At 47.3% G+C, this 14,490-nt stretch overlaps 1 protein-coding gene across 2 annotated transcripts; it reads right to left on the bottom strand.

Annotated features, from left to right (window-relative positions):
- Positions 1-3,129: 3,129 nt before the first annotated feature.
- LOC149346340 (serine/threonine-protein kinase PLK1-like) lies at positions 3,130-10,223 on the bottom strand. Of its 2 annotated transcripts, XM_089585386.1 has the most exons (3): positions 9,916-10,223; positions 7,714-7,913; positions 3,130-3,768 (listed from the first exon to the last, which is right to left on the bottom strand). In XM_089585386.1, the coding sequence occupies exons 1-3, from the start codon at positions 10,215-10,217 to the stop codon at positions 3,734-3,736; spliced, it is 537 nt and encodes a 178-aa protein (XP_089441512.1). In that variant the 5' UTR covers positions 10,218-10,223; the 3' UTR covers positions 3,130-3,733. The 2 variants fall into 2 exon arrangements, with proteins under 2 accessions (XP_089441512.1, XP_089441511.1); XM_089585385.1 differs by lacking the exon at positions 3,130-3,768 and having other exon boundaries at positions 7,569-7,913.
- Between the last annotated feature and the right edge of the window lie 4,267 nt (positions 10,224-14,490).

Here is a 14,490-nt window from a genome sequence, read left to right as displayed (position 1 = left end):
GTCATTCTCATTTTGCATTAATTTCCCTGTGGATTAATTTACCCCTGAGTTTAAAATCGCCTATGTCTTTGTCTATGTTTAAATCGAATTTAAAAAGTTTGCTTTTGCAGCAAAATGAAGAGTGAACTGGTTTATTTCCTTTTAGAAAATTCTTGTCCTTAATTATTTGCTAGAAATTTCTACTTTGTTTTTTGTTTCTTGACTACTGTATCCTTGTATTCTCAATTGTTTCTTTGTCTTTTCACAACGCTGTATTTTGTACAATATTATTTATAGTGGGTTGTTATTCTTGTTTTGCTTGTCTGTTTGTTTTTGCCCTGCTAATCTATTTCATTCTCATTATATAAATGTTACTTATTTAAAATACCATTGTTATTACTGCTAATTGTACCTATCTGTGATGCTGCTCGTTTTTAATCAAGTTAGTATTAATCTACCGGGGGTCCCGTGACAGTCGCTTGACTTTGGGACCCTCGCCTGTATACTGAATTTATGTAACCGATTTGTACACAATAAATTCTTATCTTATCTTAAAAAAAAGTCGGGTTGTTTACGAAATTCCCCTGTCGTGCGGTTGTTCCTATATAGGACAAACAGGGCGCTGCGTCAATGAGCGAATTAGGGAACATGAACGAAACGTAGACCAAAATAAAGAGGGCCCAAATTTGCGGAAAAATATCAGATCATGCCCTTCACGCTCTTGTCAGCCATGATTCTCATGAGTGCGGATCCTTGCCAGAAGCAGCGATATCAAAGCCAGAGAACTGATTAAAGCGTTCTGTATCAATAAAAACGGAAGTTCGTGTGTCAGTGAAACATCTGTTGCCCTGTATCAGGCGGAAAAAAGTTTTTAGAGCGTTGGTTATCTCATTGATACGTTATTTTGCTCCTAGCGCAGGCGCCGGCTAAGTGTATATATGTATCTGGGTTCCGCAAAATAAACTAGTTGTGAGTGGCGCTCTCTTCTTTTCTCTTGTCCTGTGCGTGTGTGTGTGGTTTTTGGCGCCTTTACTTTTACAATGAATTACCAACTATACCAGCAAGAAGTTCTCTTATGTGCCTTCACTACCGTCCCCACCCGACCTGGCTGGAGCAGCTGATTCACCTATTGTAAACCCCTTTTCAGGAGCTTGAGTGAGTCTTGGGTGCGCCTCCAGCTGGAATTCCAGTTACTGCCTGCTGTGGAAACCCTACAAAGCCTCCTATCACCCTCCCTCCACTTTTTTTGAAGAATAAGCATGCTCGAAACCGGTTTCTATTTTAGCTGTTCTATTTTAGCTGTTCCGGTCCCCATATCATAGCTTCTCATAGCTGCTGCCAGGGCTGAGTCATGGGCTGCACGATAAAGGCCTATCTAATGCGTATGTGACGTCGCATTTCCGGCCCGTCTTGTACAGAGGCAGATTTGATTAGAAAAGCCGGTCCATCCTGCGTCAGCGCACCATCTGTCACACTGACTAAAAAGGAAATAATGTTTTTGGGAGCAGCCACGTGATGTCGGCAGGGCTATCAGGTTGACGTCATGCAGCAAGGTGTATAAAATTGTGCTTGTGTATCAATAAACCTTCAGTTGAAAGTAAGCGCTCGTGTTGTCCAAGTCTCTTCTCTGTCCGTGTTTTTTAGCGCTTGTACGTGTCTGCTATGAACCAACTAGCCCAAAGGTCTGTGCTCCTCGTCTTGTACACTTGTTGCTAACAGTGTCGGTAAACAAGCATGACGAATGGCCGTAAGCATGTGTAATGAGATTAACACCATTTAGATAGGTCAAAACCAGAGGAGCGGCGATAATCGGATTAGCCGTGGGCGCGGCCTTTCCCTCCACCCAGGCCATGCACAAGCATTACTGAGCGGAAGTGGCCCGTCACGTGACGACCGGGCCTTCATCTTAGTTCGGCTCCAGAAGATTGCATTTGTGCCAGTCGATGTATGCCTTCTTTGCTCATTATTCAGGCGTTTTTTTTCTGCCAATACGCAAGCACGGACACGAAACACAGTTCTAGAAAAATGTTTAGGCGAATCCCCCAAGGTGGAGTAGATTTGTAATAAGGGAGTAATTACTCCCTTATTACAGTTCTAGGAAGTATTAGTATAGCGGAGTTGTGCTAACGTCTATTTGGTTTTTTGAGGCACTGCGACATGGCGGACGAGGTGATGATAGCGCCGCTTCCAAAGTGTGCGTCATTATAACCAAAGCAGTTTCTTGACTGTGTAGAATTCTTAAGTTGCTTTTATGTCCGGATAATGGGCAGTAATGCCTCTGTAGTACTGGAAGATTTCTTGGCATTAGAATAAAATGGGATTCCATGCATCGTTCGTCATTTGGTCTAATTTGCTACTGCTCCTTAAAAATGTTTTCATTCGCAAATGATAGCAATGACGATGGTTGTAACACAAAATAACACGTTTAAGGGACATCACAGAATATATAATGCGTTTGAAATGGCTCAGTAGCGTTTTTTTATCGGTGTAAAAGATTTCAGAGCAACGCTGTTCGCCAGAAAACTCAACTTAGTGGAGCGCTGCGAAACCTGGCTACTAGGAAAAAATGGACAAGGGAAGTAAGCAGTAAGTACACTGGAATCAAAGAGTGGAGGGAAAAATATAGAGCTTTAAGCGGATATAGCCAAGGGGGCTCTAAATCTCAATAGTAGTGCAAAATCTATGTAGATAGCGCTTAGAATGAATGTCTCCGGAGAGAGAGAGAAAAGTTTTAGTTAGAATAGAGTAATTCGCAGGAGCTGGTGGTCGGGGCCCCTAGTACAGGCCTCCGCTGGTGGCAGCTGACTTGTGAACTAGATGGACGATCAAGCCTTGCTGGTCCAAATTGTCCTGGTCAGGGCGTGCTCCCACTGCTCGTGTGTTCGATTGTGGCACTATTATCGTTTTGTCCCGTTTACATACATGCATACATACATACATACACATATACAGACATACATATTTATTTTGTCATATTTACACATGGAAGTATGTGTGCCAGCGGAAGCGCAATACAGGGCGCTTGCGGGCGGGCCACGGCAATCAACCAAAGTGCAGACTCGGTTCAGACAAAATTACATGGCTTGCAATATAAAAAAGAGAAAAAAAAAAACGAAAAAAACATACATTGATAGGAACAACAATCACACTTGCACAGACTGCAAAAGTAGGTTAATTACATAGGTTAAGAGGATACAAAAAAGCAAAAAAAGCAACCGTGCTTCATAACACATATCAACAAGACATGCTGACGTTCCCAATATGTAAGGTACAGCGTGGGGCTTGCTGCACACCAAGGACAGTAACTTGGGTATTGTATGAATCTGATCTTGTGTAAAATGTGAAGAATTGGGTATATGTTTTTTTATTCTCTCCAGTCAATGGCATTCGAGGAGGACAGTTGTTTGTGTGGCGGTGAGAAATGTCTTCTTTCTAGCCTTAGGTGTTCTGGCCAGTGTTCTTGGTGAGCACACCGATGTAAACACTTGAAGCTCCCGTAGCTAACACTCTTCAAGTCGAACGCTGAGGCAGTGTGGGCGGACAATTTTTTCCATCCATCATGGCCGCGGCGAGAGAGAGATAGAGAGAGAAAGCATTTAATTAGAATTGAGTGATCGGGGCCCCTATACCAGGGCTCCGCTGGTGAAAGCTGACTTGTGGACTAGATGGATGACGCAGGCTTGCTGGTCGACAGGGTCGCTGGACAGGGCCTGCTGCTACTGCTCGTGCGTTCGGTGTGGCACTATTAACGTTTTTACCGGTTTGTCGTGGCATTCCCATGAAAAAGCCCTAGAAGGAAGAGTAAGGAATCCGTCCTAATGAATTGATGGAAAGGAATCTATGTCGAACTGAGTGCATGGACAACAGCGTAGGATACCAATAATGGCAGCATGATCCATACAAACTGTAACTAGTAGCGAAACCGCCTTCATTTACACTGTGGCATAACATACTGAATGTTGTCCCGCGCAGAGGCCGTTTTGTGACGTTACCATTCTGAAACCAATCCGCTTTTTAATTTTGACGGCCAGGGGAATGCGTTGTGTCTTGCAGAGGCTGATCGTTGTGTGTCGCGGTAACCTGAACACAAGTTATCTTCAGCGTGACTTATATGAGTCCTTCGATACACCAAAGTTTGGTTCGCGGCCTGGCTGCTAGGGGCGCTACAGGCAATCGAGGACCGCACCGGCGGCTTGTGATGTGATCGCACGAAAAAAACTTGCTTCGCGCCCGGGTTATTACTTTGGTATTTTTAATAATTTTTGCGAAAAGTGGAAGTCTTTTATCTGCTACATTTCTAGAATTCTAGCCCGCTTGACGCTTATATCGAAAAACAACGCTGCCATCAGTTCCAAAGCTCGGACTTTACCTGCTTTAGTCTGCTTGTTTCATGGAGACTTATCATGCTTAATGGTGAGGGCGAATTGTAGGGATAGTTGGTAACACATGACTATTTGATTACAGCACAACAAATGGAAATGGTTAACTTCAGTAGACGCGACTGGAGATTTAACAGCATGTTGCCTATATTGCGGTGCGTTCATCGCTATCCGGCGAGCAATTTTTAACGGAGGGTTTATTTAATGGGTTAGCCTATGCGACATTAGCCGACGAACTCGTCAAAACGTCTCACTTTCTGGTAGCTATGCGCGGCACCACGGCATTAAACTTTCGGAAGCACAGTGCTTTCGGTTTTGCTCGCGATACTTGCGCAGGGGAGGGTACATTCACTTGCTCATTTTTTAAGCCTATAAAAGATTCCTTTCTGCGGCTGTAGCTTTGCCGAGCGCAGCTAACTGCACCGATTTCGGTGCAATAATGCCATTCTGAATTGCCACGTGCTCCGGTACGCTTTACAGTACTCTACTGTCACCTTAGTTAACATAGTAATATAAAATATTTTTGCAGCTATCGAGTTACCGCCTTTGCCGGCGTAGACGCACTAAATGAACACATGAACGACTTGTATATATTCATATATAGCAATAATAACATAAAAAGAAGCTTCAATATAGCAGTTCTTAGCGGCTCGACTTTTTGCTGCACGGACTGGGCATTTTGCATGCACAGTCGCGAAGCTCCGATTCCAGACTCTGCGCAGCTCGGATTGCACAACGGCTTTACATTTTCGCCGGTTAAATCGAAGCAAGAATTGGCATATTCTACAGAATCTAAAAAAAAAAGGCAGCTGTCATTCCAATGAGTGCCTCCTGTAGCCCTTTCAAGATTTGACGCGTCGGCACAAGAGAGCCATCAGTGCTAATATTGATGCCCATCGTCATTAAAGGGTCAGTCTACTGAATTTTATCGACCATATTTTCTTTGCGGCAACCGATAGCTCTTTACTCAAATTACCGTTTAGCCAGCTGTGGGGCCAAGGAGTGTGGTAGAACATTTTAAAATAGAATTTATTAATGTGGGAACACATTTGTATGAGATGGTAGTCTCATCTGGCAACCATCTGGATTTCCGCCGCGCCGCGACAAACATGGCGGCGCCCGTCGAAGCCGGACCTCTCGCTTCGGACTGAATTCTCGTTGTTGCTGCCTTTTTCAGTGCGTTCACTGGCCATAAATGGGGCGCCTGTCTTTCGCTTCGTCTCATCTCGCCTATAAGAAAACATATAAGAGATAAATTTGCTTTATTTTAATAATTAGAGTGTCGATTCTTCCGCTCCTAGGCTTAAGTGGAGAGTCGGTTTGTTTACAGCAATGGTTCCCGTCCTGACGACCAGATGGCGCCAATATAGGCTGAGTTTATTTTTGCGTCTCTGCTAGCATACGCTGAACTAAAAGTGGGAATGTGCCTGCGTTTTGCGTACGTGTAACTATAAATATTCATGTGATTTACAGAAAAAGCGAGCGGTACGCCTTACAGTTTACTAGAACAAAACGTGCGTTTCTCTGACATTGGGGCATACAAATGGTATGTAGTATATTCACTTATGCTTCTACAAAAAAAGACTACCACTTTCTTGAACAAAATGAACGTTTGGGGTCGCCACCATGCTTTTTCACGCGACTTTTAACGCCGAAATAAAATATAAATTCCTGCCTAAACCGGGCGCAGACCCCTCGTTATTGATGTTATAGGGTGCCAACTACCAGAATATGCCATTATTTATACACTCATCTCGGTGAGTAGACCGACCCTTTAAATTCTTCAGTATAGCGTCGTCAATGGCCGTGTATTTTTGGGATCAAGTATTCCAAAGCATCCGCTGCTGCGCAGGCATCCGATGCGATGCGTTGTCGCTTTGCTGATGGCCGAGAACGTGGATAGGACTTGTGTAATTATCGTGAAGCTCTTTGAATAACATAGGAACAGCGTCCTGACGCTGTTCATATATCGTCGCTGAGGCACAACGTCCCAAGGGAGTACAAATTCGTCGTCACGAATGTTGTACATGGCACGTCTCCACGTCTCTTCCAATTCGGCGTCGGACAGGAAACGCTTTGTCGCCGCTGCTCGCCGGTCACACATCAGGGTGCCAGCCCCAGAGAACAACGGACCGCAAAACGTCGACTTCTGCACGTCTAGGAAACCTCCCGCTCCGCCGCTCGATCGCCAAGACATGCTTCTGGAATAACGCCAGCACCGCCGTGCGGCCTCTTTGGGCAGCGTACCAAGCTCACACGTAGACATAGGGAGAATTATCATGACCATGACGCGCTATTCGAGGACTCTAGCGCTATTAAATGATTCTTATATCAAGGATCATGCACGTATGACTAGGAGTTGAGGTCGAATATTTATCTCTTCCTATCATTTCACAGCAAGAGTAATTCAGGTACTCTGACATGGCTGCGTGTAGACGCGACCAACCACCTTTATATCAATCAAGGCAACAGACTTTTGCCGCGGCGGCACGCGGGAACACGAAAGCGTTAAGGCTCCTGTTCTACATAAAACCTGGCGTCGTCGACATCGTGTGCGAAAAAAAGCTCGAAGAGGCAACCTAGGTCACATGATCTCGCGGCGCCATCATAGGCCTGCCTACCAGATGGTGTGCAAACTGACCAATACGCAAACCCCCGCCGTTCGCAACACCTGTCATCGCACATCGCTTCCCTGCTACACCACGGCCACACGAGATGCTTCAGGACTCCAGGGTTGTATCAAATGCCAAGTAGAGAGTGATCAATACTGCGTATAGTGGCAATAACCCTCTACTGATATCACATCTTAACCATAATGCGGAGCTTAAGTGTCCCCACTAATCATTTTTGGGGGGCCAGAACTAGGGCTTGCCGCGAAGCTGTCATCGTCGCCAGATGTGCCGACGACCATGCAAAGCGAAACCATGTGCCAGAGGCTAAACACATGCTTGAGCACGTCTACTTGGTTTGCCTCCGTTAAAAATCTCCCGCATTTTTTTGTTACCATTTCCCATTTGCTTGCATGACGGCAAAAAATATGACCAGTCTTTAAAAGCTGCTTGTGCGCATACACGTGATCGTGTCGAGAGGCACTTCCAGCTACAGATAAAAATGGCTCCGTGAATTGACCATTTAACATGCAAACCTGTGCCCAGAAACAAAACCACTGGGCGGGGGTTATACGAGCTGCATTTGACCATGACCGCTCTTTTAATGCTCTAGTCCTATCTGGCATACCAAAAGAGTGTGATAAGGATGCGTGCCGGAGGCAGTGGTGAGGGAACGAGAAGAGAAATTAACCTTCGAGGGATACCAGCCAGTATGCGCCTGACAACTGTCCGGAAATAAAACCTACCCTTTGTCATGAAATCGTGGTTCATGATGTCCTGGATGCTGGGCCGCTCTGCGGGCTCCGGATCGAGCATCCACTCGATGAGGTCGCTTGCGTCGGAGGGCAGAGTCAGAGGGATATCGTATTGGTGGTTCCTTATTCGGGTGTGGGTACTCTCCACCGACGACGCCATGAACGGGGGATTCCCCACCAACAGCGCGTACCTGTGGAGAACAGTTGCAGACATGTCATGTTAAATTTTCTTAATTTACTTGCTTTATAGTTATTCTCACTAAAAGAATTACTGTGCGAATTTTTCTTACCATATTTTCTTTCAGGCAATAGAAAGCTCCTCGCCCGAATATATGTATACCGGGCAGCGTGGCTGAAAAACTGGGTCTAGATCTTTGAAATGTACTTTTCCGACATAAGAACGTGTCTTCCCGCCTGCTGACCGACTGACCAAATCCTGACCTCAGAGGCGGGACAACCGCAGTATTTTAGCGGCAGCGAATTCCCGCCACCTGAGACACAATACCACTAAAGTGGTATCAATGAAATAAAACTAATGATATCCGCAGCTTTTTTGCCGGTAACAGCGCTGCCGACGGCGCTTCTGTCAGCACTGGGGCGGTGGATCGTTTCAAAACATTCTAAGAGATGAAAAAGCTGAGTTAAATACTTCCAGCAACAGTGCCTCGGTATAGGAGGGCAAAGTTACGCACCTGAAGTTTCATCAGATAAAAATTACTATTAAGGCGGAAGCCTTTAATGTCTCATCGTTGTAAGCAGCAGCTGTCGACATAAAATGTCACGCTTTTCAATTGGTGGAAACGGTCGTGACGTCACAGTGCGCGAATTTCAAACGGGGCCAATTGTACTTTGGCTAGTAACCATGCAACCAATTGAAGGGATCGTATAGTGATGCTCCAAGTAAGTGGGGGACTGAGCTTAGTTAATTGATTAATTACCCAATTAGCCTAATTATCTTTACTAGTCAGGCCATATAAATAAATAAAACCGATTAAGAAATTGGTCGAGCTCAGGAATCGAACCCCGGTCTTCGGCGTGAGAGACGAGCATGCTATCCACTCCGCCATGCCAGCTCGATGGTTTGGAATGAACAAAGGCGCGTCTAGTGAATACGGTGTCTTCACTCACTCTCATCCTCCTCCATTCCCTTCCGGCGAGGTTTAGGTGTCCACCGACAAATGAGAGACAGATACATTTCCTTTCCTCAAAAACCAATTTACCGACGAGCGAGGCGTAGAACCGAATGGGCGATGGCGTTCTATGGACTCCTTGGCAGCGTTGCAAGACGCTGTCGCGTTCCACTCTTAGGGGCGAAGCTTAACATCTTAACCACACATCAGTGACCACACTTTAGGTCAAAAAAGTGCCCCCCTGAATTTTGTGAGACAGTTACTGCGTAATTTCCTTTCCTCAAATACAATTTCCATTTTCTTCATTACGGCTCCTCTTTATCTATCTACTTTCACTCCCACTTCCTCCCTCCCTCTACGGTGCGGTTCAGGTGTCCACCGAGATGACAGAGAATTGCTGCGCCATTTCCTTTCCTCAAAAAGCGTTGCGTTCAAAGGGCAAGGTATCGCGCCGAACGGGTGGTGGCGTTCCGTGGACTCCCTGGCAGCGCTACAACGCGCTGTCGCGTTCCACTCCTAAAGACGAACCTTAAGCGTCATTAATTAGCAGTTAATTAGTATTCAGGCATTAATCAGTAATTAACGATTAAGTAGTGATTTGTCATCACTTAGTAATTAGTACTCAATTATATGTGACGCCACCAGTGCCACAGAAACAGTGAAGGTGGTGCGGAAAACGCTTCCGGCTCTACCCACTTTAGACAGTCAAAGTGCCCCCTGAATTTTTTTTTACCGTGACCATGCAAATGCACGAAATCTGGATCAATCGAGGCGACGCAGCCTGACTGTCAGAAGTGCGTCTAAGTATGAACACAATGCGCCCTCACAGTGCGCTCTGGCGCGGCTTTCTTCAAAATTTCTAAGTATAGATAGTCGCCAAGGCAATGAGTTCTTACTTGCGATTGTCACCACAGCGCAGATGAGCAAGAATATGTCAAATTTTATAGTAATTTCCGAAAGAAGGCTGGAGTGGCATACCCTTACGATAAAAGCGCAGCTGCCATTGCAAGCGTTAACGTTGTAACCCGTTGGAAACATTTCTGCGCAATCAAATGACACTCACATGATGCACCCGATGGCCCAGACGTCCACTGCATAGCTGTGGCCCTTCCTGGCCAGGATCTCCGGAGCGACGTAATTCGGGGTGCCGCAGATAGTCAGCTTCTGTTCCCCTTCGAAGTGGACGCGAGCGGAGAACCCAAAGTCGGCCACCTTGAGCTGCATGTCTTCAGTAAGGAGCAGGTTTTCGAGCTTTAGGTCTCGGTGGATGATTCGCTCATGCACCAGGTACTCGCACGCGAGGAGCAGCTGGTTCATGAAGTAGCGTACTTCCTCCTCGGTCAGCGTCTTGCGGCACAGGAGCATCTCCTCCAGAGACTGCAAAGATAATGCGCTAATGAAGCCTAAGAAAGAGCCTTGAAGTTAAGCCATTCTGAAGCAACCAGTACAACCCAGACATTAGGTTGCACCTAAGTGTCCGGTTTGGGCGCAGCGACTGTGCCATCCATGTACAAAGCGCGCAATTCTTGATAAAGATTTCCTTTTTTTCAAGGCACTTAATTCAGCGCCCAGAGGAGAGCACTTGAATATTTACTGAGAGTTGTCCAAACGTAGGTAGTTTTAAATTTGTGGGAGTGCCCTGAATAAAGAATCAAGAATGGAAGGAGAGGACGACTGTTCTACAAAAAAGAAAATTGTGAAAAAATATAGGCGGAAATAGAAATCCGCAACTGCAACAATCCTAGAAGCGCTTACGGCACGACCCGCCATGGTGGCTCAGTGTTTAAGCCGCTTGTCTATTGAGCCGGTGTACCGGGGTTCGAACCCAGCCGCGGCGGCTGTGTTTCGAGGGAGGCGGAACGCAAAAAGGCGACCGTGTGCTGTGCGATGGCAGTGGGTGGTTGGTTGGTTGCGACTGAGAGATGGATGAAAAGGAAAGTGCACGGGCCTGCCAACTGGCTCAAGCCGAGCCACCACCGCTGCCACGTGCAGATAGAAGAGAGTTGAAAGATAAGAGGGCAGATTAAAAAACAGAGTAAAGACGCGCGTCGGAACAACCGCGTCCGCCGGAACGGACGCTGGCTGAAAAATACAGATACACGGCCGCAGCCCGAAGGCTGCAAACCGAATGCCTCAGATCGCGATGGCAGTGCACGTAGGTGGTCGAAATTGTTCCGGAGACCTCCACTACGGCACCACTTTCTCTCTTTCTTTCACTCCCTCCTTTATCCCTTCCCTTACGGCGCGGTTCGGGTGTCCACCTAGATATGTGAGACAGCTACTGCGTCATTTCTTTTCTTAAAAACCAATGTTCACTATTATTTGGAGCATAGAACTCTAAGAAAGTTGTCATCTGGCTTTCAGAATTAAACAGTCGAAGCGTCGACTGTCGCACAATTAAGGAAAAGTAAGGACAGGCAGTGCCGCTCTGTAACTAGTCTTCTTCTCCTCAGATACTGAGTTCGACTTTTACAAGCGTCTCTTGGTCCTAGAATTCACGTTCGTGGTGACCGTGTATCCCCATACCCGCATTAAGAACCATCCAGCTATATGGCGTAACGCCAGCTCGAGCGCGCAGCATTAGCGTAGACGTGTACTGCTCCACCGGACACCTCCTGCGTAAGCGCAGTGGAAAGCTAACACGTCTCTGCAATTCTAAGAGCCTCTACCTAAAAGAAGGCTTTAGCACAGCGGATACGTATTAGCTTAGACACATACCGCATGCTATCAGAACTGCTGTGCAGCGAGGCATGGCCCCAGAAACAACGCAATTGGATTGGATTGGAGTATACTTTATTTGTGCCTGCAGTTGGGCGCTCGCGCGCCCCGACGAGGGCCTACGTCGTCTACGAGGCTGCCGTTACTCGGCGCGGGTCTCCGCTCGCCATTGCCGGCTCGCTGGGTCCCTGCCTTTCGAGCGCCCCGAGGACCTGCTGGACGGCCCATAGCTGTTGGTCATGGTCGTTGCTCTTCGCGGCTGCCTCCAGCCGCGGCGGGATTGTTCCTGATCTTGCTTACTTTGGATTCTGACGCAAGAGAGTTTTTGCAAGGCGGAGCATGCCAGCCAGATGCAAATGTCGGAGAGAGAGCGAAGGACGTAGAAAAAAGGCGAGCAGGTTCAGCAGAAAAATACTGAACATCCTCCCCGCAAGCCGGGGGTGCGGGGTTCAATCGCCGGTGCCGCCGCGCACACGCAGGTGTTACAATGGGTACAAATTTTCGCCTGGCCCGATTCTCGGCTTCTGTGTGAAATGCTTGGGAAATGGGCCTTTGACCCCGCCACGAGTAGACGAAAAAACCGGTTGTGCCATAGAGCTCTTTGGTGGTGGTGGTGAAAAACATTTATAATGCAATAAATATTTACAGAGAGGTGATTGGGGTAGGCCCTATTGGCCCTTTCCCCTAACAATACTAGGTGGAGCCCCTATTCCGGGGCCCCATTGGCAAGCAACGCCGCCCGCGTCCGGTGAACCAAGGCCTTTTGGGTATTTAGGTCCTGACAGCCGAGCAGGGCCGCCTCCCAGTCCTCTCTGGTGGGATTGGGGTTGGGGGGGGGGGGGGGGGATAGATGGGTTTGACTGACACGCCCAAACCATGTGGAAGGTGTCAGCCACCTCCCCACAGAACTGGCACGCGCCATCAAAGGATGTATTGAAATGTTTAAGCACCGCCGGGCACAGTACAGTGTTAGTAAGAATTTTGATGAGGAGGCGCTCGTCAGCGCGATCCAGACCCTTACAAGGGGCCGGGTAGCGCCGGTGCTCCTCCTTGTAGTAATCGGTGATTTGTTTGAATGTAATGGCCAGATTGTCTGACTGGGAGTACCCTTCCAAGGACAGGGAGATAGCCCGGGGAGAGAGTGCGCGGGCGGCCTGATCGGCCTGTTCGTTTCCCTGGAGTCCCTGGTGACCGGGGGCCCAAATCAGGTTGCGTGGAGTTGGATCTTCAGATCGACAGCTATATTCCAGTATGCGCCAGGCAAGCGGGGGAGCCCAGCCCAACTCGTAGTTCCGACAGGCCCCTCGCGAGTCGGTGATGATGTGTTTCGACTTGGGAACACAGTCCCCTGCGCCATTTAGATTTGTAATCAGCATTATCATTGACCCGGAAAAGGCTCCCTTGGATATGGAGACAAAAGGGCTAATGAAGACACCGAAGAAGCGCCACGAACGTAATTAGTTATAGGGTAACGAGTGGGGTAATGTCGCCTCTCGCTCAAACATGACGTTCAGACGAAGTGCGAAAGCATCCCCGCAAGCACTGTTAAGCCGGATTAACTTTAATGTTGCTCTTCCGACTAAAGGCAATAAAGCAAAATTTTTTAAAATGTGTAGCCTATTTCGATTCTATTGAGGAATGTTTCAACGTGGTTCGCGTGAATACATCACGTACAGCGGGCCAAATTTTTAGCAAGATTACGCGACCGCCAATATTTTTGTGCTGCGTAGCCTTATCGTGGAGCGAATCTGAGAAAAGGCCGAGACTAAACACGGGTTCAGTGAGCCCATGCTTTGCCATAAATTATTTGCAACAGACCTCCGGACGAGCTACAATTATTGACGCAACGAAGAAATCAGGAGGCTGCAGTAACGTCGGGCTACCAGTGCAAACGGAGAGGAAAGAGAGCGAAACGTCGACGCACCTTTCTTGTGCAGAGCTCCAAGATGAGGTACACATTGTCGTCGTCCTCAAAGTGGCTGTGGAAACCAACGACGTGCTTGTGGCTCAGAGTCTTGTGTATGGCGATTTCCTTGTCCATCTGTTGGCGACAAATAAATAAGCATTTCATGGGGGGCTTTCGCCAGATGACACGTGCGCTATTTTGTTTTTTAGCGCATGGCTTCAGCTGTGGAGGCCTGAGCGCGAGGGGATATTCCCTCCGGACACGCCGGTGGCCTTGCGGAGAGCTCCACCGACAACAAACGGGCTGCCGCTCTTACGAAGGTAAATAGTCCCTGTTGGTCTATTGAGCAAAAGAAACAAAAGCAAACAAACAACAAGAAATAGTGAGAGATGTTGACGCGTAAGTACAATTACTAATGTCTTACACTGCAACGGCACAAAACCATCCCGATGAAAAAATGTTCTGTCATTAGAGTATTATTACTGTAACATGGAGCTGTGCTCCTTTTGAGCGGTAGCTGTTGCTTGCGTATAATCAGGCAACGATACAGGAGCGCGGGCATTACGCGACGCCTGGACTACCGGCGAATGTTCGGTGGTGTGAATTCACTTTTACATGGGGCAAAGTGTGCACTGGACAAACCGGACTTGATGTTAAGTATGTATGTGAGCACCAGCGCTGAGTATTAAAAAAGGCACTAATTTTCCTAATCCTTGTCAAGCCTGCTCAGCTGGAGTCGCCTGAAAACCTCGGGTCGCTGATTGATACTGAATAGTCGAGATAAATATGCGCTTGAACTTTAGGAGCACTTTATATCAAGACACAGAGTAGACAGGCGAAACGGTAATACTTAGAGGGAGTAAAATGTTTCTTCCTGTTTTTTTTTTCAGTCGAGACGTTTACGTTCCGCCCTTTTGCGCGTGCGTAAAACAGAAAAAACGCATTTTATTGAATAAAAATGGTGACAATACAGCACGCGTCCCTCTCTCCTAGTGCATGCTCCGCGCTGCGGTA

This window comes from Amblyomma mixtum, chromosome 4, assembly GCF_055824585.1.
Source record: "Amblyomma mixtum isolate Tamu chromosome 4, ASM5582458v1, whole genome shotgun sequence".
Lineage (NCBI taxonomy): Eukaryota > Metazoa > Arthropoda > Arachnida > Ixodida > Ixodidae > Amblyomma > Amblyomma mixtum.
This window is presented reverse-complemented; position numbering and strand designations above follow the sequence as displayed.

Excerpts from the sequence above, each read along its gene's own strand:
- LOC149346340 (XM_089585385.1), bottom strand. The coding sequence starts at position 10,217 with ATGCTCCTGTGCCGCAAGACGCTGACCGAGGAGGAAGTACGCTACTTC. Across the intron at positions 7,914-9,915 it reads TGGGCCATCGGGTGCATCAT|GTACGCGCTGTTGGTGGGGA; the intron begins GTGAGTGTCATT and ends TGTTCTCCACAG.